Source organism: Ailuropoda melanoleuca, chromosome 10 (genome assembly GCF_002007445.2).
Source record: "Ailuropoda melanoleuca isolate Jingjing chromosome 10, ASM200744v2, whole genome shotgun sequence".
Taxonomy (NCBI): domain Eukaryota; kingdom Metazoa; phylum Chordata; class Mammalia; order Carnivora; family Ursidae; genus Ailuropoda; species Ailuropoda melanoleuca.
The window spans coordinates 41,168,673-41,196,379 of NC_048227.1; the positions used below are offsets into that span (position 1 = coordinate 41,168,673).

Here is a 27,707-nt window from a genome sequence, read left to right on the forward strand (position 1 = left end):
CTTGATGGACTTGAGTGTGTTTCCCCGGTTGGCAATACTTGGTGCATATTGTCACACATCCCTGCTGGGAGAAAGAAGCACTAACCGCACACTCCTCCTGGGAGAGAACAGCTGGAAGTTCTATGCCTGGTTTCTCCAGCACCCTGACCTAAAGGCTGCTTTCCGTTGCTGATTTTAATCTGCATCCTTTTGCCACATTAAACCTTAAGTGTGAGTATAAGGGCTTTTCTGAGTTCTGAGAGTCCTCCTAGTTCATTATTAAACCTGAGAGTGGTCTTGGGAACCTCCCAAACTTGCAGTTGCCCAAGATAACCTATGTCGTATTGTTGCCTAGAGCCTGTGCTGTTGAGGCTTTATCTCCTCAAATCCCTGCCTTGATCACACCGCCTCTGGACTGGTGGGCTGGAGGCCCCAGTTCAGATCAGGGCTGGGAGCCACAGATGGGAGTCTGGTCCTCTCCATGGGCAATGGAGTGGCGAAGCAAGAGCGTGTCTGGGACCAGGATCACACAAGGGGTAGGTATGGGAACAGAGGAAATGGATGGGGGACTGCCGAGAGGAAGGAGTGGAGAAGCTGGGATGCGCAGGGCAACTGGGTGGCAGTTGTGAGGGGGAGAAGATCAGGGATCTGTGGGCCCCTGACCTAAAACTTCAGGAGGCTATGGTACCCACCTGTGCTCTAATCGTCAGCAACTAAATATCTCTGCCCCTGGAAGGCAGGGGCTGTGGAGTGGGCTGCACAGGCCAGAGCTCATCTGACTTAAGGCAGGGCTTACCTCTCTTTTGCTGTTAACATTTGTACACTCATGACCAAAGGACCAGACACCTAGACCCTGAGCAGGAAGGTGGAAGGGGCAGTAGGCAGAGGGAAAGAGCAGAACAACTTCCCTTATTAGGCAAGAAATCTGAGCTGGGCATTCCCTCTCTACTCCCCAGAACAGCCCTCTAATCCCAAGTGCTATAGTTTAAAGAGAAGGTCCCCTACTCAAAATCATGTTCTTTATATTTCCATAAATATTACCAATTAGGGGTTCACTTCAGTTAACTAGCAAATACCTAAATTAGGGTGAAGAGAAATGGTCATTCATGTTAACTGTAGATGCAATTAATCAGATTGCTTTCCTAATCCGAGTTTAGCCACGTTAGAGGAAATCCCTACCTCGTGGAAGGGAGAAATCATTCCAGGGTGCAGGGCATTTCTGGTTAGGGAGAGTTCCAGGGGTGGGGGCAGGGCTTGGACACAGTGACTATTAAGGACACCTGTCTGCTGGGGGAGAAGCCCAGAAAGGGAGGTAGGATGGAATAATGGAACACATTTCCACAGAAGACCCATGGCTCCTTCCTCCCCAAGACCAAGTTCTGTTATCACCAGTTCTCAAGTGCCTGGCCTCCTCCCCAGCGCTAGACTTGTCCTGCATGGAGATTCCAGGAGAGAAGTATTAAGCTGGCTTCATGAGAGTCTCACAGGAGACTTAAGTGCTTTATAGACAGACCTAGGAGTAAAAGCACCTGCAAACAGAACGGATCTGTGGGGTACGTGGGGGCTGAGGGAGGGCAAAGAATGGAAGTACCCTCTGCCATACACAGATTGAGCGCAGGCTTAGAGAAGTTCTCTAAGAATAGAGGCTTCTATTTGTTCATTGCCACAGGACCTGGCACAGGATGGGTACTCAATGAATGGTTGAATGGATTGCAAAATCACATGAGTTGCCAGATTTACCCAGGTCAAATCGTTTCCTATCTGGGATCTGAGCTTTTTTTTCCTTCCTAGGTAGGCACTTAATCTAGTTGTATGGGCTTACAGATTTTTTATTCCTATTTTGAATCCTATTTCCCATCTCCTATCCAGAAAGCCCCTAAGCTTGCGCTTTCTTCTTCCTTGTCCCTTAACAACTGAATTCTAGGCTCCATTAGGGTCTCAGAATATCTAGGAGGCATTTGAGTCATTTTTTATAGGAGGGGGGCTCTTGTGAACCTGTTTACACCCAAGAACAGCAGAAATCCCGAAGAGGCATGAAGTAGGACACAGAACACAGCATTAATGAGGAGCAAACCCACGAGGTCGGGGGAAGGGCAGCTGGAGGGCCCCCTCTGGGAGGGGGCGCTGCCATGCTGGTCCAGGAGCTGCGGCTCCGACTGGTGAGGGGAGCGTGGTCAGCAGGTCCATGTGCAGACGGCTGGCCAGGCCCCATAGATATCTACAACCTTTCCCAGGCACAGCCTCGGGGCCCCTAGGAAAACACTGACCAATAAATTAAGTTGAAAAATATGTAGGAGGCAGGAAATATCAACCTGGAGTATTTGTCAATGGCATGGGTGTTCTGGAAGATGCGAAGCCCCATGTGGCCCTTCAGAAGCCCCTTCTTCCTGGAGGAGTTGGACTCACTGCTCAGAGCCAGGTGGACCACTATTTTGTCTTGTCTTTCTTCTTCTGTCAGAATATGGCTTCTCGGGTACCCGGCGAGGCTGTTGGCCTCAGACTCACTGTAGCTTCCATCCAGCATCATGGTTCTTGAGTGGAGCATTCCACACATGCACGGGAACTGTGGGCAGCAAACACAAGGAAGGTGTAAGGTATGTTTAGGCCTTGTGCAGGGCAGAGGTGGTGGCCTGGGCCCGGAGCAAAGCCCCACAGCTACTCAGAACCACAGAAAGGCAAAACTAGAAGGATCTCCAGAGATCACTCAGTCCAGTGATTCTCTACATATTAGAATTCTCTGCATATTAGAATCACCCAGGGAGCTCTTTGAAAAGGCCACATCCCGGCTTCACTCTAAACTAATCAATTTGAAACGATCTTATGATCTCACTTATATGTGGCATTTAAGAAACAAAGCAGAGGATCATAGGGGAAGAGAGGAAAAAATAAAGCAAGGTGAAATCAGAGAGGGAGACAAACCACAAGAGACTCTTAATCACAGGAAACAAACTGAGGGTTGCTGGAGGGGTGGGGGGTGGAGGGATGGGGTAACTGGGTGATGGGCATTAAGGAGGGCACGTGATGTAATGAGCACTGGGTGTTATATAAGACTGATGAATCACCAACCTCTACCTCTGAAACCGAAATACATATATGTAAATTAATTGAATTTAAATTTTTTAAAAATGAGAAAAAAATAGAGCCCCCCAAAAAACACCTCTAATTAATTTGAAGCTCCCCAGGTGATTCTGCCATGCAGCGAGGTTAAACACCCTCATTTGCGGAGGCACAAACGAGACCCAGTGAGTCTATACAATTCTCCTGAGATTACACAGCTAGTGTCAGAGTCAGGACTTTAAACCCACACATCCTGGGGGCGCCTGGGTGTCTCAGTCAGTTAAACCTCTGACTCTTGATTTCGGCTCAGGTCACGGTCTCAGAGTTGTGGGATTGAGCCCATGTCAGGCTCCGAGCTCAGCTCAGAGTCTGCTTGAGACTCTCTCTTTTCCTTTCCCTCTGCTGCTTCCCCTGCTCTCTCAAATAAATAAAATCTTTTAAAAATATATTTAAAAAAATAATAAACCCACACATTCTGATTCCAGTTGTGGGTCTCCACGTCTTTGTGTGTGAATCAAAAGATGATTATGTAGGAGAGCGTCCTTATTCTAAAGAATTACATTTAAGCGTAAAAGGTCATGGTGCCTGCAATGTATTTTTAAATGGTTCAACTGCACGGACAAAAATACATTTATATGGAGAAAGAGCTCATACAAAAATGGCAAAACGTTAACAATGTTGGGTGTACGTGCAGAATCTATGGATGTACATTATTCTATTTTTCAACTGTTTCTGCAAGTATGAAAATGTTTATAAGAAATTATAAGTTGGAAGGAAGGAAATGGTTTCACTTCGCCCTACAGTTTGAGTCAGCAAAGAGTGGGCTTCCAGCTGGCACCAGTTAACAATTCATGGGCCCATACTTGTCAGGTGAAGGCTTGCTGTTTTTCCAACAGCTCTATACAGGAAAGTTCATGGGATTATAAATCAAGTGTTTAAATATAATCCAAAAGCATTTGGCAATAACCAATATGCAGATTCTTGAAAATTTGAATGAATACTTAAATGCTAAAGTAAAAAAGGTTTGAATAGAATTTTAAAAATAAATTCTTCAACAATCTAGTCTATTTGGAGACAGTGTAGATATACTTGGAATGTATGTAGAATATTTAGAATATATTTATAAATATATATACACACACATATATATACACACATATATATTTAACATAATATATTTAGGCATAATATGGGCATTGAAAGACTTTTTGAAAAGCCAACACATCCTCTTTTCCTAAAATTTAAAGCTCCCTTATGTTAAGGAGCTACCAGTTGCCTAGAAGTGCATAAATGTGGGATTTTCATATCCCCTGATCTTTATACATTCTAGGTGAACACCCATTTTGATTAGTGCAATGGTGACCGATGATTTGGCAACAAGTTGGCATTTTCTTACTGTGATTAGTAAGAGTCTGAATATGAATGGAATGGACTTTCCCTCCCTGTGTCAAAGGCCCAGGCACATCGCCTGAATTCCCCATTTGTATTCTATCTCATAACTAACGTAGCTTAGTGTAGGGCAGTACAGTGTGGATAGCAGAGTATTTCCAATGAGTCTAAAGGCTAAAGTTGTATGTGGCGGAATTTTCACTGGGTCAGAGCACGGATAAGTCCAGGAGTTTTTAATTCTAGGACTCTCCCCTTGTCTGGTCATAGGACCTGGAGACCCCATTCCTAAACATATCCAGTTGTAATTGTGATACTTTACGTCTGCCCAGAACCCCACAGTTTCAAAACAACTTTGCACGCATTACGTCACGTGACCCTTACAACACGCCCGGGAGGAAGGCGAGGTGAGGGTTCCGCTCTACCTTCCTTACAGATGAGGACACAGAGGCCCAGCTCAAATGGCAGAGTTCGACCCAAGACCCCAAGTCTTTCTGTTCCTAGTCGTGGTCCAAAGGCTTTCCGTTTCCTGGGATCCTTGATGGTAGAAGCTAGCACCTGGGCTAAAGCCGACCCTCCTCCATTTTGCGCAAACACCGCCCTTCTCGTCCCGCCCCCTCGGTCCCGCCCCCTCGGTCCCGCCCCCTCGCAGCCCGGAGCCTGGGCTCCGACGCCGACACCGCGTGCGGGCATCTCCTCGCCTTCTCGCGCAGCTTGCGCTCCTTGCGCTCCTGCACGGTGGTCAGGTAGTTGACGGCGGCGTACTCCAGCACCGACAGGAACACGAACACGAAGCTGACCCAGAGGTAGATGTCCACCGCCTTGATGTAGGAGACGCGGGGCATGGAGGCGTTCACGCCCGTGATGATGGTGGACATGGTCAGCACGGTGGTGATACCTGCAACGTGCAGCGTCAGGTCAGCCGCCGACGAGGGCTCAGACTGCCCCCCACAGGTCGTGGAAGCACCCTTTTACATTCTCCCTGCGTGAAACCCACCGAGAACCCCCCCTGGCATGGAAGCGTCCCCGCGGCGGATCTGCTCCTCAAAGCAGCGGGCGGCGCCCCTCCTGGCCCGCTCGCTGCTGCTGGCCCCCTTTGCCCGGAAGCCCCCCGGGGGCCTGGGTGTGGGCGGTGCAGCTGACCGCAACAGCAGTGCCTCGCAAAGGACCCGGTCGGACGTGGAATTCGAAACAGGGACGGAAGGACACCTCTGAAGGAGACTCCCCACACCGCAAGGAATGGCCTCATTCCCTCTCGACTGAGCCACGCTTATTACGTCTCTGAAGACTGTGGAAATTCCTGGAAGCCTGTCATGCCAGCTTCTTCATCGTGCCTTGCTGGTTAAACCCTCACATTTCTTGGAGCCCAAGCTGATTTCCTCCAAATAGACTGATGAGCTGTAAACGTTCCCTCCGGAATTTCGGGGCTGCCAGAACGAAAACCACAACCAGGGAGTACAGCTCTCTCCTTCCTCCAAATCCCCTAATCCCGCCCTGCCTTCAAACTCTCAGTCTGTCCAAACAAGGCCAACAAACACAATTTTTGTATTTACAGAATAAGGTTTTGGCATTTGCAGAATTGTCTTAGTTATCAAACTACTGAGCTCTAAGACTGATGGTGGGGAAGTCGATCCCCCAGACAGGCTTTATTCTTCTGAAATGATTGGCGCAAAGTTGACATAGTTTTAGCTCCCTGTGGTTTTCATGAAGTAGTCTAGGAAACTGAGAGCAGCGTGTGAATGGTGAAGGCAACAAGTGGGAGGAAAGTTTGCTCCTTTTAACTCTGACACCCATCAGTTAAGAACTCTGAGTGATGATTTTACCTTTACTCTTTATAGTGACCAGCTGAAAAAAGTAGCCACCCTACCACACCTCATCACATGCTTTTACCCAGTGAAACTCTGGCAGGCACGGCTCTGCGGTCGATCCAGAAGGACACCCAGGACAGCATGACCATCAGGGTGGCAGGAAAATAGGTTTGGAGCAAGAAGAAGAAGATATGGCGTCGCAACGTGAAGTTAATGTACAGACGGTTGTACCAGCCTGGGGGACACGGGAAGAAGCCAGTGAGGTTCCCTTTGAGAGGCAAAAACAAATTCTTTCCCTGGGAGCCCTTTCTCTTCCCCCCACATTGCTCTCATCTTCAGGAGAAAGTTAATGATCACTTGACTTACTATAATACATCTCCTTTCTAATGTCTAAGCCCTCTCTCCCATCAAAAAGTATCTTGCCAGTATCTAATACACGTACTGTTTTATTCAATATTACCTAACTGCTCTTTTCGTCCCCTAACATTTCGGGGAAATGTAGAAAGAGAGGGCTAGGTTTAGTTGCTTGTTTGGTATTTGTTATTTGAGACCCACAACCGTATTTTCCTGAGGACTCACTGCTCAGGAGGCTAAGAAGTGGAACTGGTTCTATTTTGTTGAAGCCAATGCTACTGAGGCAGGAGCCAGCAGAGTTGGGCTCTTGTCACTGTCCCCTTTGTTGTAGATTGGTCAGCTCAGCCTGTCTCCACATATGTCACGAGATGGATGGTTGTAAACAAGGGCTAAAATGGTAAGGTGTCAAATGACCCACAAGATCGATACCCAATCACTGGGACCAAAGATGGTGTCAAGGACAGTATAAATGTCAAAATTAGACTGCAACTGTGTGCACACAGCCACCCCGCTCCCATCTCAGCCCAGCCTGGGATACTGACTCAGTAGCTTGCAATGGGGCTCAGAAATCCGCTTGTCAGACATACTCTCCTGCTGGTTTGGATGCAGAAGGACCACAGGCTGCCGCCAGAAAAACGCTGCTGAGGGACCAAAGGCTACCTGGCTGGTGTGGAAAGTTACTACTGAGTCAGGTAAGGGGAGGCTGGATCAATAGGGAAGGGCTGGAACAATAGAATGGGTCCGGACAGGCTTGACACACGGTTACTCTGTAAGTTCCTTGGTTGTTTGAATGAGCTAAGTGCTTTTAGTGGAGTGGGTAAATAAAAAGTGATCTTCAGATATGACAGAAACTCCTGATCATTTATGCACCCCACAACCTTTGCCCCTTTGTGTCAGCTTTATCTTCCCTACTTAAATTGGCACCCATGAAGCAAATTGTATTGTCCTTAGGTTTGTACAGGGTCTTTCTGGAAGGGCTGAGTGTTGCCTTCATTCTGTTAAGGACTATTCCACTGTCCTTTCCTTCTAAGAAAACCAGGGAGAGTTGCCTTGGAAACAGTAGGAAGGAACAAAGAGCTTTAAAAATGTACACTCTGAGTTCCAAACAGAGCACTCTGTGGTGAGATCGCAGCCCCTGTGTTTGTGTGTGTGCAGGGGGATGATAAACCTGTTTGTTGGTACATAGTAAATATTGGGAGAGTAAGACGCATTTTAATCTGGACTCCAGAAAGGAGTGGGGACAAGACAAACAAACAAACAAGCTTCTATTTCAGTACAGAAGACATCTAAGAGGAGTACAAATAGTGACTAAGGCAGATTGTCTGGGCCCTTACTAGCTGTGCAACTTCAGTGAGCAGCTTAAGCCTTCTGAGTCTCAGTCTTCTCATCTGTAAATCGGGGATAATAATACCGACACCATAGGTTTGTTGGGTAGAAATTAGTTAATTCATATAAAGCACCCAAAACAGTGCCACATAGTAAAAAGTTATGTAAGACATTCTTAACAATGGTTTTAGAAAGAGAGTGGGTTTGAACTTGCCAAGAAGAGATGAGGGAAAAAATTCGTGTGGCAATACATACCAGCGGAGAAGGGAAGAGAGGGATGAGGACAAGCCCTGTGGGCGTAAAGTGAAGCTGGCTTGGGCTGTCCAGACGTTAATACCCCCTGGACTGAGGCTCGGTCTTTTTCAGAGGGTGTTTGATGTTGGGGACAGAAGGGTGTGCGTGGCGGCAGGGGAATAGGGAGATAGACAGTGGCCATGCAGGGACAGACAGTGACACAAAACCTCGGCACAGAAGGGCCTGGGCTTCTCAGCATATGGACAAGGGCTAATGAAGTGAGAAGCCCTTAGGGTCCTGTGGCTACTGCAGGACTGTCATGGAGTGAACTGTGTCCCTCAGAAAGATATGCTGAAGTCTTAACTCCCAGTTTCCGTGAATGTGACCCTATTTAGAAATAGGGTTTTGCACATGGAATCAAGATGAGAGGAGGTCTTATTGGATTGGGGTGGGCCGGTAGCCTTACGGAGGAGGGAAATGCTGTGGACACAGATACACAGAAACAGCAGCTTGGGAAGACACAGAGCGGGACACGTGATGACAGAGGCGGGCATTAGAGCAACGCACACCCAGCAGAAACTAGTAAGAGACGAGGAAGGGTTCCTCCCTACAGCTGAGGCGGGCAGCATGGCCCACAGACTTCTGGCCTCCAGGACTGTGGGCAATTATAGTCCTGTTGTTTGGGGCCCCCAGTTTGTGTTTATTATGACGGTCCTTGGAAATGACGGCAAGAGCTAATGGTGAGATTAGAGGACTGACAAGTGCATCCTCTCAAAACCTCAGACACGGCCCAGGGTCCAGGATGAGCTATGCTAAACATTAAAAATAGATCTATAGGGGCACCTGGGGGGCTCAGTCGGTGAAGTGTCCGACTCTTGTTTCGGCTCAGGTCATGATCTCAGGGTTGTGAGATGGAGCCCCACGTCAGGCTCCGTGCTCAGCAGGAAGTCTGCTTGGGATTCTCCCTCTCCCTCTGCCCCTCCTCCCACTAAAGTAAGTAAGTAAATAATAAATAAATCTATAGATCTAAATATAAGTAATAGATACATTTCCTCGGAAAGCTGTTGTCCATGTCATTAAGCCAAACAAATCAGATTACAGGATAGCATATAAAACAGGACCCCACTTCTGTACAATTACATCACTAAAGCGAGATGTTCACAGGGTGTGTGCTAAATTCTTAGGAGTGGTTGCCTCGGGCATCGGATTTCAGAGGGCAGCAACTTTTTAAACTTCTGTTTCTAAGTGTGGCTCATGTTTTGCAGAACTATGCATTACTGAGGAATACAAATTCATTTTCACTGGCAGGGGAAAAGTTCAAGGCTGGAGGATTCTAACGTATTTTCTTCCACATTCAAATCAGACCATGGCAGACGCTAGCTACCAGTGCTGCTGTAGAAGGCCAGTCTGGAAGTGGTGTGAAATTCCTGAATCAGAAACTGGGACAGGGAGACCTTCTCATCGGTTCTCAGGGACTCGTCGCCATTCTTCCAGTACAGCATCAGATCTTCGTCTGTATATGCATCTTTGGGGAGAGGAAAATAGGTTAATTCGACTCCTTTGCTTCTGAGGTGGCCGAAGCCACAGGGGAATCCTACACGAGCCTCAGAGTAAACAGGCCTTAACAGTGGCAGGCAGCACTCAGTCGCACGGTTACTAAAATGGCACAAAGATTGGAGCGGGCACAAGGTGCAGATTTGTCACGAGGAACGCTGATACTTACAGCTTTCCAGCTCCAAAGAGCAGGTCTGGGAGTCCAGGGGAAAGTGGCTGAAGTCCATGTTGCACATGGCAGTGACCGTAATCCTAGGCAACCCAAACAAGCGTGTTGGCTCGTGCCGTGAGTTCTTGGCTCCTATGCCCGCCCAGGGTAAGAACACCGACATGACCAGGAGCAGCTGCCTTCTCACACCTACTTCAGAAGGCTGCGGGACCCTGACTTCTAGAGTCCCGTCTTCTGCAGGACGTGTTATCAGTGCTCTGTGGGGCCCCAGCCGCTGAGGGTGTTGGCAGTCAGGGGTGCACACCTGCACCCTTCTCTGCGTGTGGCCCTCAGCCAGTGGGCTGTCTCCCCCAGAGCTGTCTGGGAGGTTATGGCCTCCCCCACCCACCCACCCCCACCCCAAGGCTATTGGCGTCGAGTTCTGGTAAACCGTACAATCAGGCCCAGAAGCTGTGGGATAAGCTTGCACAGTCACTCGTTTGCCCAGAAGCCAGTCTGCAATAGCTGTCAATAAACAGTAGCTCTTGTTGCCTTTTTAAATCTTTATTACCAATAAACTAGAATCATAGGCTCTCCGCGGTAGAAGGCGCATAGAAGGTCATTGACTCCCTCAACTCCCTCAGGCCTAACTAGTCTCCTAACCTGAGCTTAAGCTCCCCAGTGACTGGGAAGTCGCTGGCTACTAGGGTGACCATTTCTTCTTCAGGGAGTTCGAGCAGACATCCGAAGGCTCGCCTCGTTCGTATAGCCCACAGGCCCAACCACGGTGACAAATGCGTCAGGGCCTAAGAGCCTGACCGTACATATTAGAGTGGCGCTGGACCCGTGGACGGTTACCTCATGCTGTATAGCACATGCCCGTCTGGATACACCCTCAGCATGATGTTGTCCGTGGTGGTGTCGTGGGTGAACGACCTTTTGGAGTGAACAAAGAAGACGTCGGGGACCCAGATCTTCTTTACCAGCCGGCCGTCGAAGGTCATGCTCTTGTTGCTGGTGCTGGGAAAGGCCAGCCTCTCATCCTTCCAGTAATGCCGCAGGTACAGGGTCATGGTGAAGTCCTGTGGGAGCCCGAGGTGACGCCAGACAGAAGTGCTTAGAAAGCTTCCTTTCTTACCGTCAACCTGTCATCAGCCAAAGCAGCAGACGCCTGAGGCTCGGCCTCCAAGGTCGGAGGCAACAGTGCGCAGCCCCGCAGGACGGGGGCTGCCCGCCTCCGTGGTGCTGCTACAGTAGGAAAGAGAATGGCTCGCTGTCGTGCAGCCTGAGGGGGGGCCCAGGACAGTGAACAGCCCCTCCAATGAGACCTGTGGCTTTGAGGCGGACAGCCGGGCACGGGGGCCAGCGGGGCGGCATCCTGCATCCCCGGTGTCGGGCTCTCTCTCCCCCAGACTTGTGCACACAGGGCTCCTTGCCTGTGGGCTAAGCACTCAGCTCCCGGTGAGTGGACACTGGGAGACACCTGTACTGCCACGTGTCCCACTTAAGAGAGTTTCTATCATGGGTCTTGCAGAATCTTTGGAGGCAGAATGGTGTCCAGCGTGCCATTGAATCCCCAGGCCCTAACTCGGTACCTGGCAAGGCACGCAGTAGGTGCTCAATAAATATTTGCAGGATGAAAAAACGGGGGAGTGGGGAAGTGAATGCAAGGAGGCATGGGCAGCTGCGTCTCTGCTATAGTTTCAGCCTGAAAGCTCCTTCTGGTAGACGGTGTCTCCTCGCCTGCGTCACTGATGCCTTACACCAAGAGGCTGGCACTTCTGCCACAGCCCGAAGACGTGAGTGCTAAGTTACACGTGTGGATAAGTAAACGAGTGCCCCAGACATCCTCACCTGGGAGCGGGGGTGAAGGAGGCCTGGTGGTGGTGTGGTCTCAGAGCGTAAGGCCCGCTTCTGCTTTACCAGCCCACCTCTACTGCTCCTGGCTGTCCTGCAGGGTCGCCCGTGGAGGCGAGCACCCCCACCCCTTCCTCATTTTGTGCTCCACTGTCTCAGTTTGTGTTTATAAACCTCCTCTTTCTTCTGCCTCCAGGGCCCTTTCCCTGCTCTTGCCCTGGCCCTCCCCACGCTGTCTCCTTCTTATCTATCCTTCAGGTCTCAGCTGAAACAAGGCTTCTTCAAAAGCCTTCCCGTACCCCCAATCTTGGTGCGCACTGCCAAGGAAGGCGTAGAGGAGCCACGCTCAAGGCAGGCGCTGGAGAGCAGAGAATGGCAGAATTTCCGTCTGAAAATGCCTACCTCCCGTGATCCTCCAAGTGGGGTTCATCTGACCAGTCCTGTCACGTGAGGGGTGTGTCCAGAATGTAAGGGGCTGGGCCTCACTCCCAGAGACTGATTCAGGAGGTGTCTGGTGAGGCCCAGGAATCTGCATTTAACCAACTCCCCGAGTTACTTTTACCTATCAGGCTGAGAACCCCCGCACTAGGTTTCACTGCATCTGAGCCACCTTCCAGGTCACAGTTTTATCCCCTGCAGCCCTGGCTCTGCCCACTGAGGCACAGCCTGCACCCATGCCACCGAGCAGCCACAGGTGCTCACAGGCCCTTAACCTCGGAGCCCCACACCCCAGGCTGCCCCGCCGAGGGCACTGCGTACCATGTCCACCTCCGAGATGCTGTCCAGGCTCTCCACCTGCACGTCCACACCCACCGGGATAGCAGGGCCTGCAGAAGGGCAAAGGCAGCTGGTGAAGGCACATTTCTCTCTACCACTGGGTCAGCAGCCCCAGCCCCCGTCCTGGGGACAGCCTGACTGCGGCAGGGTGAAGCAGTAATTCAAATTCTATGAGGGTTTTCTTGCCACTTCCTGACATGATGGGTCCCGAGCTTTGTTCCTGAGGGCGGAGACTGTGTCTGCCTTATGTGTCTTTCCTGGGCCAACGTGAATGTTTAATCCATGTTTGTTGGATGAATCCATGAGCTGGATTACTACTTTCTGTGTCCCAGGGCTGTCTCTGTAGGGTGGAGGGAATAATGCTCTAGTGTTTGATGAGGGACCCCTGTCCATTGTCCTCCTATGACATCTGTAAAGGACAGATGAGGCCGAAGAGCCTCGGACCCGGGCCTGGGACACCTGCATGCCCAGGGCTGGATTCATTCAGTCACTCAAACTATACTTCCTGAGTACCTAACAGGTAACTGGGACCCTTCCTGCTGGAAGCCTTCAGTCAGGAGTGAGAGGGGGTCTCCGTGCAGTTAGATCACAGCCAAAGACAATACTGTACGAGATTTTTAAACCCTTTCAGGACGTGTCAGAAGAAGAGTAGAAGTGTGCATAGCACAGAAGCTTCATACTCAATTCCATCTGCCCCGTGGCAAGATTTCCAAAACTATCTGTAGCTGTGGATTTAGCTGTGGCTTCCTGTTCTATTTCTTGGGCTAGATGATGGTTGCATTCACTTTGTGATAACGGGCTGTCCGCTTACAATACTTTGTGTATGTATACTTCCATAAAACGATTTTTAGATTTTAATATATTTTTTAAACCTAGAATGGAGAAAACCAACAACCTGTGTTGTCAAGCATATTAACAAATGCTATTATAGATAAAAAAAATGTCTCTGAGAGAGGTGGCAGCGGGTCTGGGTTTCCTGGGGAGAGGGCATTGTCTAGAGGCCAGCTCCGCTGCACCTTGAACCTCTGAACCCCAGCCAGGGAGTGCAGGACCAGGCCATGCTGACCCACTGTGGTCTGAGCAGGGAGAACCTTAGGGTGGCCGAGGGAGTCCAGGTCTTAGGAATGAGAAGGTCTGGAAGGCACCGAGATTTTGGTCATGGACAGGGAAGAAGGATCAGAGACCCTGATATGGAGTAGGAACCAAAAGTTTCAATCCTCAGTTCCAGCCCAAACTGGGGGGCCAGGGGTCCTCATGGAGGCAGCCCAGGACATTGGATGGGCTCACAGACTCCCCCACAAAACTCCCCTGTATACTTGCTAATACTTAAAATCTCACCATTAAAGATTCGTTTTTTGACTGAGCCCAATAGAATGGAAGCATTTTATTGATTATTAGAGGGATTTAATGGATATTTTCTGTGTTCTTAAATATGTGAGCAAATGAGTACAATGCTTTATTTTCTATTTCCACTTTTTCCCTCTCATTATCAGGGTCTAAGTTGATCTTTTTATTTTCCTATCTTTTTCAACTGATGGCTTAGGTCAGGGCCTATGAGAAGCCCTGCTCTAACAGCTGTGTTCTCTTCTCATTCCAGGCTCCAGGGCTGCTTTGCAGGTGCCAGAAGTGGAATGTTCAGTGTGGGGAGGAGGGCCCCTCCTGAGGGCTGACTAATCTGCCTTTCTCCCCCAGTGGGGCTTGCCGCATGAGGGGGGTTCTGCAGGCAGCCTGACCAGGGTTCTCTCCTAGAACCCTGCTCCCCTCCCGGGGCTGCGTGCTCCCAGCACAGCCATCGGGGAAATGGGGCTGGTTAATTTCCTCATCCTCTGAACCCTTTGTTAGCCAGAGATGCTAAAATGGCCCAGAGTCTGAGCTATTGACTCTGACAGCCCTGCCTCTCACGGAGTGTGCTGTACATGACCGGCTCTCCTTTCCCCTCCCTTCCTTTCTCTGAAGTGCCACGTGATCTGCCACAGCCAGTTGTTCCAAGAGCCAAAGGGAAAAAACAATATAGCCACCACCTTCTTTGGACCTACCTCCCAGCAGCCTGGTTTTCAGATAATGGGCACAGTGTTTGAATAGAAGCTGGTTTTGGCAAAGGACATGTTCAAGATAAAATATATCAGCTTGCTTTGAGTCTGAAACTGTGTCTCTCTGTTCTCAGGGCCTGCCCCGCTCTCCACAGCTCTGGCTGCCCTTCTAAGAGAAATTTGATAACACATGTGAGGGGTGGCTTCAGCTCTTTGGAGGTCGTGCCCACGTGGGAGTGCAGGTCAAGTTCTCAGGAGACCTGGGTTGTTGGAGGTAAATAATCTGTGTGTTCAGAAGCCTCTGAAACTGCATTCTGGGGACTCACACCTCAAGTTTGAACAGAACCAGTGCCCTGTCCTCCTTGGTCTGAGCGCAATGGAGTTGACCTTTGTCCTTGACCTGCCCCACTGCCCAAGGCCAATGCTTCCAGGCTCCCCTGAGCTCTCTATTTTGTAGGCCTTCCTAACATGATTTTGGGAGAAATTCTTCCAAATTACTAGTCTTGCTCCTCCTTCCTTGAACGATTTTCTGTTTTGAGTAGGACTGGATCCCACAGGGTGTTAGAAAGGAAACAGTCTAGTTAAACTAAGTAAGCATTCATGCCTTGGCCTCCTCACATCGCTGTGGGTTTTTCTGCTTTGAGGGATCTGGTAAAAAAAATAGAAGTCACTGGTGGGATTTCAGGCAGTATAACCAATGAGGTGACAAATTCAAGGCAGCATAAGGGAAATACAAGTGTAGCCAAGGATTTCCTTGGTTCCTAGCCTTTCTACCATTATGTCTCATCACATGGTCCTAAGAAGCACATGTTAGGAATTTACCCATTTTGTAAATTAAGATATATGTCATTTCTTCCCCACTGACTCCAAGAATGAATGTGAGACAGAATTTTCAGTTAAACTAAAACAGAGAATAGGCCAACATGTGTCCTGCCCTAAATGAAGATGTTTTTCAAGCCGAAGGAAGGTTGAGGTGATCCCAGAGGGAAAGCTGGAGATGCAAGACTGAATAAAGAAAAAAATGGCAAACATATGCATAATTCTAAGTAAACACTGGCTATATGAAACAGTGTTAATAATGTATTGTGGAGATGAAAAACTAAACAGAAATACAGGCAAAGATAATATTTAAATGAGGAGGGATATAAATGGAGTGAAAGTGCGAGGTCTTTGCGTTGTCTGGGGAACAGTTAAAGTAGCTAATTAACACACAAGTATGATAGGCCAAGAGTTCGTGTTGTTTCCTGGGGAGCCACAGACAAATAGGCAGAGTACGTAGGCTCAAAACTAAAATAAGAAAGCCTAAATAGGAATAACCAAAAGTAACCAATCCACAAGAAAACAAGTAAGGAAAGAGAAAAAGAAAATGCAGAATTGGTTGGACAATAACAAAGACAGAGTAGGATGACAGATTTAAAAACCAACATGTAAATTATTCCTAAATATAAATGGACCGTATGTTCCATTTAACAAACAAATATTGTCCAACTTGATAATTCAGAAATGTAAAAGTTTGTCAGACTGGATCAAGAAACAATACCCAACTTTATGCTGTTTGAAGAGACACACTGAAAATATAAGATACAGGAAAGTTGAACATAAAAGGATGCAAAAAACATCACATGCAAATACTAACCAAAAGAAAATGGGTGTAGCTATATTATATCAAATAAATAGACAAAAGGAGATAAAGGGGGTCATTTCATAGTAATAAATGTCTCAATTCACCAATAAAATATAAATATAAATTTGTGTACATTTACTGACATAACCTCAAAATGTAAAAATCAAAAGTGGACAGAACTGAAGGAGAAACAGACAAATTTATATTCATAGTGGGAGATTTTAATACATCTTTCTCAGAATTTATAAAATAGGTAGGCAAAAAAAATCCCAGTAAGGACATATAAGATGAAAACAAATGAACAAACTTGACATAACGGACATGTTTAGGACAATGAGTGCAAAAACTAATAAAAATTCATTTCAAGCACTCGTTGAACATCTACAAGAATTCACCATATACAGTGCTGAAGAGCAATTTCGACAAATTTTTAAGGACTGCAATTGATATAACTGTGAACTCAATGAACATTAGAAATTAACAACAAACATATAACTAGAAAGTCTCCATGCATTTGCAAATTCAGCAATATACTTCTGGAAAAACTCATGAGTCAATGAAGACATCATAATGAAAACTGGAAAATTTTAACAAAATGATTTAAAAAAGACTACACATCAAAACTCATGGAATGCAGGCCAAGTGTTTCTTATAGGGAAATTTATAACCCTAACCATCATTTCAGAAAGGGAGAAAAGCTTAGATTCAATGAGCTAAGCATCCATCTTTAGAAGTTAGGAAAAGAACAGCAAATTAAAATACAAGGAAATAAGAGAGGTAAGAACAGAAAGCATTGAAATAGAAAACAAACATACAACTGGAAGTATAATTAAAGCCAGATATTGGTTCTTTGAAAGGACTGATAAAACGGATAAAACTCTAACAAGATTGATCTTTCAAAAAGGAAAGCAAAAGTAGCCATTATCAGGAATGAAAAAGGCATCACTGTACGTACTACAAACATAAAAAAGATTAAAAGATGTTATTATGAACAACTTTTTTGCCAATTACCTTTAAAATTTAGATGACATGAACAAATTCCCAGGGATATTCAACATATCAATCAACACTGATAAAAGGAGAAATACAAAAACCTGAAAAGTCTTATAACTATTTTTAAAAAATTGAGTCTTTAAATTTTCCCACAAAGAAAATGATAGGTCCAGATGCCTTCACCAGCAAATTCTAGCAAAGGTTTAGGATGAAATCAGTGTCCATTTATGATTCTTTTCAAGCACAGAGAAATAAAAAGGAGCTTCCTTAATTTGAAAAGTGATAGCTACTAAAAAAATAGCTACAGTAAATACCATACTTATTTATTTTTAAAGATTTTATGTATTTATTTGTGAGAGAGAGGACATGAGCTGGGGGGATGGGGAAGAGGAGCACAGAGAGAGGGACAAGCAGACTATGCGCTGAGCACAGGGCTGGATCTCACAACCTTGAGATCATGACCTGAGCTGAAATCAAGAGGTGCACACCTAAACAACTGAGCCACTCAGGCACCCAAGTAAATATCGTATTTAATGGTAAAGTGTTGTTAGATTTCCTTTAATATTGAGAATGCCTGTAAATGCCACTTCTTTTCAATATTGTTTTGAAAGGACTAGATAGTACAATAAGGAAAGAAATGAGAAAAAGTTATGACAACTGGAAAAAAAGAAAAATACTAGTATTTGTATAAGATTGGGTATATAATTTTTTTTAAAGATTTTATTTATTCATTTGACAGAGATAGAGACAGCCAGTGAGCGAGGGAACACAAGCAGGAGGAGTGGGAGAGGAAGAAGCAGGCTCATAGCGGAGGAGCCTGATGTGGGGCTCAATCCCGGGACTCCAGAATCACGCCCTGAGCTGAAGGCAGATGCTCAACGACTGAGCCACCCAGGTGCCCCTGGGTATATAATTTTTTAATTAGCAGAAAAACTATGGCATTAATAAGAGATTTTAATAAGGATGTTGAATACAGAGTCAACATACAAAAATCAAAGTTAGAAAAAGGCATTTTGCTCTAAAATGCCTTTAATGATAGCATCAAAAATGCCTAGGAATAAGTACCTAAAATAAATCTAACAGAATATCTGGATGTCCTCCATAAAGTAAACTATGAAATATTATTAAAAGAAATTAAAGTCCTAAATAAATGGGAAAATAGATCATGTTTCTGGATTGGACGATTCAATATTGTAAAAATCTGAAAGATCCCGTATTGATTTATAGACTCAGTGCAATTCTAATCAAGATCTCATTAGGTTTTCTTATGGAATTTGACAAATGATTATTAGGAAATTCAAAGCCGTCCATCTTGAAGAAAAACAGGGTGGGAGGATGTGCTCTACCAGATATCAAGATTGATTGATTGATTTTAGATTTTATTTATTTATTTGAGAGAGAGCACAAAGTGGGGAGAAGGAGGAGCACCTGATGCAGGACTCAATCCCAGGACCCTGAGATCACGAGCCAGGCCCGAGCCGAAGGCAGATGCTTAACCGATCAGGCATCCTCAGATATCAAAACTTTTTATAGAAATACAGTAAACAAGAAGTGAAGGATTGGCATAAAAATGGACACATTGACAAATGGAACAGAGAGTCCAAAAACAGACACACACATTTAAGGACACTGACTTATTATAAAGATATCACTACAGATCATTGGAGAAGGAATAGTGTCTTTAATAACTAATGCTGGGACAATTGGCAATTCTTACGCAAATCACACAATATGCATAATAACCCCAAATGGATTATAGGTCCAAATGTGAAAAGTCAAACAACAAGCTCCAGAAGGTAACAGAGGGGAATATAGTCTTATCTCAGGAGAGCAATATCGGGACACAAAAAGCACCAACCATAAGAAAAGATGACAGATTTATATTGAAATTAAGATTACCTAGCAAAACGAGTATTTGGTGTTAGAAGATGGAATAATGGTTGTCCATGATGGAAGGATAATGACAGGGAGAGGAGACTTCTGGAAATACTGTTTTTGATCGAGGTGCTCATTAATGAAAGTGCTCACTCTCTGAGAATTTACTAGGCTGTACACTTATGATTTGTGTATTTTTTCTGTATACGTGTTACAATTCAATAAAAAATTTTTCATTGAGGGGCGCCTGGATGGCTCAGTCAGTTAAGCATCTGCCTTCGGCTCAGGTCGTGATCCCAGGGTCCTGGGATGGAGCCCTGAGCCCTGAGTCAGGTTCCCTGCTCAACAGGGAGCCTGCTTGCCCCTCTCCCTCTGCTGCTCCCCCTGCTTGTGCTCGCGCTCTGTCAAATAAATAAATAAAATCTTAAAAACATTTTTTCCAGTGAAGAAATCAAGACTCCTCTTTATCAAAAAACACCACTGGCAAAGAGCTCATTTGCAGAATATATAAATAATTCCTAAGAGTCCCATTAAGAAAAAGTCAGACAACCAAATACAAAAACAGGCAAGACTTGAATAAGCATTTCAAAAAAAGAGGAAAGAAACAATAGACATAACACCATTTGAAACACAAGATATTACTACTCCATCTAGTCAAATTGACCAGAGTCTCAGCTTAAACCCCACCTTTCTTCTAGGAGGATTTCCCCAACCGCCTAATTGAGGTTGCTGAAACCCACAGTGTCCTGTTCCTTTCCTACCAGAACACTCATCCACTTCCCCCATCAACCACTGGGGAGGAGGGTTGTCTTTCTGCTTTGTCAGCCTCCAAAATCTTCACTGGAGAAAGCATCTGAAACATCCCCCCCAGCCCCACGTGCATTAGAGGAGGGTGGGGCAATAAGCATATCGATAGACAGGAAGACTTGAGGATAACGGCATGAGGTTCCTCTGGAAGTGTGGAAGCAGAGCAGGGGTGGGGGGGTATTGCAGGCTCTCTGGTCCCACTGGTGGAGAACAAAGTGCTCATTTACCAACTCGGGTTAAGGAAGCAGGCCCCTGAGTCCCCCACTCCCGTCTTCTCCAACTAGGTCATCAGTGGGCTGAGGAACCTCTGCTGTAGGAATGATAGATCAGAAAGTGGAAGATAAGCCCAAGAAAACCACCTTGCCCTCATGGGGGCCAGAAGAGAGAACAGGCTCCAGGGCCATTTCTCCGTTCCTGTGGTCCCCCACCTGGCCTTTCATTCCTTCCTTTGCCCTCCCTAGGTATCCTTCATGCCACCTCCCAGCTGCCTGGAACTGCTTTGCTCATGTCTCTGTTTCGTCATTCTCCACTGATGTCCTCGGGTGGAGATGATCCATGCAAGGAGACTGGGGTAGTTATCCTGAGCTCCATGGAGCCCTAGGGACAGGTGCAAGGATTCTGAAACCCTCCTGACATCACATATAAAAGTGTGTGTGTGTGTGTGTGTGTGTGCGCGCGCGCGCGTGCGTGTGTGTATGACAGAAAGATTATCATTATTCTGGGAAACAAACAGATTTTCAAATGACTCTGAGATGCCAAAAAGTCAAAAAATAAATCCATATGTTAGCTAGCCAGGAGCTGAATTTTGGCTCCATCATTTACTAGCAGTGTGACCTTGGGCATACATAAATTCTCTGTGCCTCAGTTTCCTTATCTGTAAAATAGGTATAATATATAGCAACCTCACATAGTTGTCATGAGGGTTGCATGCCCATGTAAGGCTTTGGCATATGAGACGTTCTGTGAAGACTTATATCATCGCTGTCATTGTTACCGTGGCCTGTCTCACTTACCTAGAAGGTAGAGCCTGAAACTTACTCACTGCCTTACTCACAGAGAGCCTGGTCTGCAGAGGGCTTAATACACACGGGGGGTGGGGCAGGAATTGCCCCCACCCTCTTGGCACTGGTGTCGTCACTGAAGGGCAGTGCTGCAGATCTGACTCCCCAAGGAAATCACAGGCGCGCTGGGTGTTCCACCCGCCACACCAGCATAACTGCTCACTCAGCCAGACTCGGGTCCTGGACTGTCACCTAGCCCGAGCCGTAGCACAAGTGCCGCTCCACTCACCTCCAGCAGCGTGAGCGGACTGTGCCACAGAATGAAACGGGGAAGCCGCACAACAGAAAAGGCTCTGTGGGCCACACTTGAAGAAGGGCTGGTAATTATGAGCGGTGCATGCTTCCCGGTACTAAGGAGTTACAACTGGCCACGCTAAAGTGAGAGAAGAACACCTCAAGGGTTTGTCAAAAGAAATGCTGTGGTCTGCAAATTAATCAGACTCATCTGGCAGTATCTTTTTTAAAAATTAATTAATCAATTTTTAAATTCCAGTATAGTTAACATACAGTGTTATATTAGTTTCAGGGTACAGTATAGTGATTCGGCACTTCCGTTCATGACTCAGTGCTCAACAGGATAAGTGCCCTCTTAACCCCCATCAGGTGATTACTCACCCATCCCCCCACCCACCTCCCCTCTGGTGACCATCCGTTTGTTCTCTAGAGTTAAGAGTCTGTTTTGGGGGCGCCTGGGTGGCACAGCGGTTAAGCGTCTGCCTTCGGCTCAGGGCGTGATCCCGGCGTTGTGGAATCAAGCCCCACATCAGGCTCCTCTGCTGTGAGCCTGCTTCTTCCTCTCCCACTCCCCCTGCTTGTGTTCCCTCTCTCGCTGGCTGTCTCTATCTCTGTCAAATAAATAAATAAAATCTTTAAAAAAAAAAAAGAGTCTGTTTTCGGTTTTTCTCTTTTTTTCTTTTGTTCATTTGTTTTTTTAATTTTCACATATAAGTAAAATCATATGGTATTTGTCTTTCTCTGACAGATTTACTGCACTGAGCTCTATACTCTCTAGCTCCATCCATGTTGTTACAAATGCCAAGAGTTCATTCTTTTTTATGGCCCAGTAATACTCCATTCTATCTGTATCCATTCATCTATCAGTGGACATTTGGGCTGTTTCCATTATTTGGCTATTGTAAATAATGTTGCAATAAACATAGGGGTGCATTTATCTTTTTGAATTAGTGTTTTCACTTTTGGGGGGTAAATACCTAGTAATGGAATTACTGGAGCATATGATAATTCTATTTTTAATTTTTTGCAGAACCTCTGTGGTGTTTTCTACAGTTTGCATTCCTGTCCACAGTGCACAGGGTTCCTTTTTTTCCCCACATCCTCACCAACACTTGTTTCTTGTGTTGTTGATTTTAGCTGTTCTGACCGGTGTGAGGTAACACTCACTGTAGTTTCGATTTGCATTTCCCTGAGTGATACTAAGCATCTTTTCATGTGGTGTTGGACATCCGTATGTCTTCTCTGTGGAAATATCTGTTCATGTCTTCTGTCATCTGGCACTATCTTTTCAAAGATACTGTCTTTTCAAAGTCTTCCCAAAGCCTCTTTTTATAATGAAATTTTCTCAGACTTGTAGTAATGTTAATTGAAACAAAAAACAAGACCTTAATAATGATTCTTCATTACTCTTCTTACTTCGATGTTTTAGATGTCACAATCTTCCGTAGATCGGCATCACAGCTCACTCTGAACAAGACCTGCCGTTATGCAGAGATTCCTCGTGTCCCCACACCTTCGCCGACTGCCTGGGTCATTCATTCACACCTGCATTGCCCATGTCCATTACACCGTGCACTGGGGGTGCAGTTGGGAGTAGGGAGATCAAGAAGACACAGCTGCTTTCTCCAGGTGACAAAAATCCACTAAGGGGGACAACGATTTCTGTTTCAGGACACATCACAAAAGTGGTAATAGAAGCATCTAGGAGATACTACAGGATGAAAGCTCAATTAATTCTAACCAAGGGCACTGTAGAGAATTTCACAAAAGAGACAACTTTTGATTAATTCTGACAGTGGGCACCGGAGAAAGTATCACCATAGGGACAGTGTTTGGGCTGGGCTTTGAAGCAGTGGTTACTTCTAGCAGGTAGTGAAGGGAAGAAAGGCATTTCAGGCTGTATGAACAATGTCTGGGGGTGCAGGACAGTGAGGTGGACAATTAACCCACACTTCTCAGATGGGGGAGAGAGCAGCTTCTTTGATCTTTCTTGCAAAAGATCATGCCTCAGAGTGTGAGAATTTTTCAGTTATCAATTAACAGCAGCTCAGTCTAGTCGGGTTTTTAAAGTGTTTCAGATTTCCTCTCACCTCAGGTGACCCTGCAGCACAGAGGAGGAAAGGGCCCTGGCATCCACGCTGGCTGGCATCCACCCTGCCGTGAAGTACGTGGCCTGGACCGACCCCTGGCCTGGTGTCCACTGAGATGCAACAGACTCCGCGGGTCTTTTGGCAAATCCGGGGTCCTGCTTTTCGTCTCCAGTAGCAAAACCCTCCCACCCAGTGGGCTGTGTCCAGAGCTGAAGCCGGTGCTGGTCTGCTGGTCACTTCAGCATTCTGCATCAACTCACTAAGTCAGCAAACACACACACACACGCACACACACACACCCCTTCTCCCATGCTATGCCAAGGCAGTGAGCCATCAGCCTCCCTCCCTGACCACATCCACAAAGTTCTTGGGTTCCCTCGGAAAGACAGACTGGCGCTCAAATGATGAAAAAACTCTCCGTTGTACTGTTCCAAGGAGGGACAAGTTCACTTCACAGGGTGTCATATGCTGTTTGATTCCATTTATATGGAGCTCAAGAATGAGCAAAACTAATTCGTGGTGACAGAGGTCAGCATAATGGTTACCCTTGGGAGACACCATCTGGGAGGGGATGTGAGGGAGCCGTTTGAGGAGCTGGAAGTGTTTTATATCTTGCTCTGGATAGTGTTTCCAAGGATAAATATTTACATATGTAAAAATTTGAGCTATATACGAGATTTAAGCACTTCACCTTACATACGTTTGTGGTAGGCAGAATAATGCCCCCCCCAAGATGTTTACATCCTAATCCGCAGAACCCGTGAATATGTTAGGCACCACAAGGCAAAGGGGAATTATGGCAGCAGATAGAACTAAGGATGCTGATCAGCTGACCTTAAAATAGGAAAAGCAGCCTTGATTATCCAGGTGGACCCATTGTAATCACAAGGGTCCTTAAAGGTGGAAGAAAGAAACAGAGTTCGGAGTGATGCAATGTTTGAAGAACTTACCCAGATGCTGCTTCGCTTTAAAGACAGGAAAAAAAGCCAGCAGCCAAGGAATCTCGGCAACCTCTAGAAGCCAGAAAGCAAAGCGCAAGAAAACATTCTTTCTGGAAGCTCCAGAGAGGAGCACAACCCCGCGGACACCGTGAGTTGAGCCCAGTGAGACCCATTTCGGACTTCTGAACAACAGAAGCATAAGATCTGTGCTGGTTCAAGTCTCTAAATTTGTGGTAATTTGTTTGAGACCTACGGAACACTAACACAGTGCTCACCTCGAGAAACTATTTTTTTAGAGACGAGAGTGTCCTAGGTGGACGGGGGAGAATCTGGAATCGGGGCAGCTGCCGCAGTGTCAGCGGAGAAGAACGTGTCCGTGGGATACCTCAGTAAGTACAAGGTACCCTTTCCACCGCCGATTCACCGAGGAAGCAGCCTCGATCCCCTGCCCTTTGGGAAAAAGAGTTTGCCTGTGAGCAGCCTTGCCCTTCTCCACTGACTCTGCTTCACTGTCTTGGGGACGCCCCTCACATCTTCATCACTGAGAAGGGTCACAAGGGCCCACGCAGATGCTGGGTGGGCAGAGGCCCCAAGGAAGGAGGTGGTGCTGTGGACTGAATGTTTTTGACCCCCCGTCCCACCCCGGATTCGTATGTAGAAGCCTAGTTCCCCTGTGATGGTGTTAGGAGGTTGGGGCCTTCGAAAAGGGAGTAGTTCATGAGGGTAGAACGTCCACAAATAGGACTTGTAAGAAGAGACAAGAGAGCTTGCTTCTCTTGCCCTTAACCCCGCGACGACACAGCGAGAAGGTGGCGGTCTGCAAACCAGGACACGGACTCTCGTCAGAAACCGCATCGGTGGCGCCCTGATCTCAGACTCCCAGCCTCCAGAATGGTGAGAAATAAACTTCTGTTGTTTAAGCTGCCCAGTCTATGATCTTTTGTTAAAGCAGGATTTTCGGTGTTAGGACTTTAGGGTCTAGGCTGGACTAGGTTGGGGCTCTACCTCTGCCAGCGGCAACAGCCTCACCAGGAGCGCGGTTCTGGAGCCCTTCCTACCCCGGGGCTCCCGGGTCACAGGCTCTGGGGGGGCTGGGAGTCTGGGTTTTCCTAAGCACTGAGGTGATGCCGATCCACACTCAAGTGTGAGAACGGACGGCTGACCTCTAATGAGTCTTCCGAAATGAGATTTTACACTTCCCCATGCCCTAACGGCCACTTTCCTCTCGAGGTCAAGTTCCTCCGCTACTGATCTCCACCAGCTGTCTCCACCTCCTTCCTGTCCTTCCCTCCTGACCCTCGCTGAGTCGAGGAGTCTTCCTGGGGCCCAGGCCTCCTTGTTGAAACCCTTCCCTCTGTGGTCTCTGCGACAAAGCTCTTCCTTGCAGATGTGCAGCCCCTTCCACAACCACCCCTCCCCTGAAAGCCCATGCTGACTCTCCTCACCCCCCGAGCCCCATCTCTGACCCAAACTCCAAGACCTGGTTGTTGTCAAAGATTAGAAGAGGTCTCCACTGGATATCTAACAATTTCTTAAATGTAACATCCCCAAACAGACTTGTTGGAGGGGGGTCCAGCATCCTGTCCTTTTGGAACGCAGTGACCTTGTTGTTCACCTGGGCTCTCAGGTGGGGTCAAGTGAGGGATGGAGTGAGATTGCCCCAAGGGGATTGCAGGGGAGGGGCTGTGTGGGGGAGAGACCAGAAAGGAAAGATTAATTTCAGGGGTAGGAGCATAGCATGGGAGGCAAGTTAGGGTTTGTGCTCCAGAAGGGAAGCGCCAAGAACACTAAGGAAGGATCAGAGGGGGTCTCTTCCAAGGGCGATAGCTCCTGGGAGGAAAAGGCTGCAGGAGCCCCAGAAGCCAACTCTCTCCCTAACTTCAGCTTCCCAACCTCAGACGTAACAGTGAAGCGTGAGACCACTCCATGTGGGAACAGGGAAGCCGAACCAGGGAAGTCCAAGAAGCACCCAACAGGAGGCCGCGGCTTCAAAGAGAGCCATGACCTTGCCCTAAGTTGGCTCCACGGGCCTCACTGGAGCAGAGGAGTAGCCGTTGAGGCCTTGGTGGCCAGACTCCTGCAGCTTAGAAGTCCAGGGTTGAATCCCTGCTAGGGAGGAGGCCGCAGAATCAAGCCCGTGGAGAGCCCTGGGGCTCTCACAGGTCTGGGTGCCCCAAACACAGAGGGTGTCTTATATGGGAGTGGTTCTAAAGTATCATCCAGATGAAAAGCCTCAGAATTACCTGAGAAACTTCCTTAGGAAGGCATCACATTAGAGACAGTCCAACCAGAGAAGTAACTAGGCAGTAACCTTGCAAAGTGACACAGCAATTGTATTGAGATATAAGAAATACAGACTTGGTCTTTTTCCCTGGTCCCTGGCACAGAGCTCTAAACACCTTTGTAATTTCCTGAGGGATAAAGGTAGAAGAATATCTTTTGTATTCATAACAGACTCCCACCGAGCTTCTCTGAGCTTATGCTAATGAGGAGGTAGCTTCCGGATGGGGGCTGCGTATCCGGGGGACCAAGTACGTGAGTAGAGGGCTGGAACTTCCAGCTGCAGCCCCACTGCCCAGCCTCCGGGAAGGGGGTACCAGAGGTTGAGATGATCACCGATGGCCAAGGTGGTCATCAGTGATGCTTGTGTAACGAACTTCTATAAAACCCTCGACGGCAGAGTTCGGTGAGCCTGCAGGTGAGCAAGCACACCCCCATGCTGGGAAGGTGGCAGACCCCAGCGCCACGACACAGTGCGCCTGCGCTCAGGACCTTTCAGTTCTCGCCCTGCGGACCTCTTCTTCTAGCTGCTCATCTGTGTCTCTTACAATACGCTTTACAAAAATCAGTAATAGCAAGTCGAGTAGTTCCCTGAGTCCTGTGGGCCACTAGAGCCCATTACTGAACCTGCAGAAGGGGTTGTAGGAACTCCTGTTTTTGTAGCCAAGTCAGACATGGGCAGGTGACTTGGGAACCCACTACTTGCATTTGGTGTCTGAAGTGGAGGGACGGTCTTGCGAGTGAAAGAATGAGTCTGCATTATTTCAAAGCAGAAAGTCCTGGGGCGCCTCGGTGGCTCAGTCGGTTAACCATCTGCCTCCGGGTCAGGTCATGATCCCAGGGTCCTGGGATGGAGCCCCACATCAGGCTCCCTGCTCAGCGGAGAGCCTGCTTCTCCCTCTCCCTCTGCTGTTCCCTGTGCTTGTGTGCCCTCTCTCTCTCTCTCACTCTTTCTCTCAAGTAAATAAAATCTTAAAAAAAAAAAAAAAAAGCAAAGCAGAAAGTCCTAGCATTCAAAATAGCTGAGAGATGCCTCATGCTAGAAGAAAGGTATGAAACAGGGCTCTAGACATGGACAGGCTGTTGGTTGAAGCAGGACAGCAGGACAGCATGGGGCAGGGGCGACGTGGACAGATAGATGCTCATAGGTGGAAACAGGGTTGTGCAGGGACTGAGAGCATTCTGGGGGGAAGAGTCACAATTAGGGGTAGGGGGAGACAGAGCAGTGAGCTGGGCTGGACTGTGGAATGCTCTGGAGCCAACAGGGAGAAGAGGGGCTGCATTTACTCTTG

The 27,707-nt window shown here is 47.3% G+C and overlaps 1 protein-coding gene across 1 annotated transcript in view; it reads right to left on the reverse strand.

Moving 5' to 3' along the window:
- Nucleotides 1-1,148: 1,148 nt before the first annotated feature.
- Nucleotides 1,149-27,707, reverse strand: part of GABRR2 (gamma-aminobutyric acid type A receptor subunit rho2) — a 37,894-nt gene continuing 11,335 nt past the window's right edge. The window contains exons 3-9 of the mRNA XM_002922666.4: nucleotides 12,463-12,530; nucleotides 10,705-10,928; nucleotides 9,868-9,950; nucleotides 9,529-9,669; nucleotides 6,313-6,465; nucleotides 5,124-5,320; nucleotides 1,149-2,542 (exon numbers count right to left, since the gene is read on the reverse strand). Of these exons, the coding sequence (XP_002922712.3) occupies nucleotides 2,231-2,542; nucleotides 5,124-5,320; nucleotides 6,313-6,465; nucleotides 9,529-9,669; nucleotides 9,868-9,950; nucleotides 10,705-10,928; nucleotides 12,463-12,530 (1,178 nt within the window). The 3' untranslated portion in view covers nucleotides 1,149-2,230. The remainder of the gene's footprint in view (nucleotides 2,543-5,123; nucleotides 5,321-6,312; nucleotides 6,466-9,528; nucleotides 9,670-9,867; nucleotides 9,951-10,704; nucleotides 10,929-12,462; nucleotides 12,531-27,707) is intronic.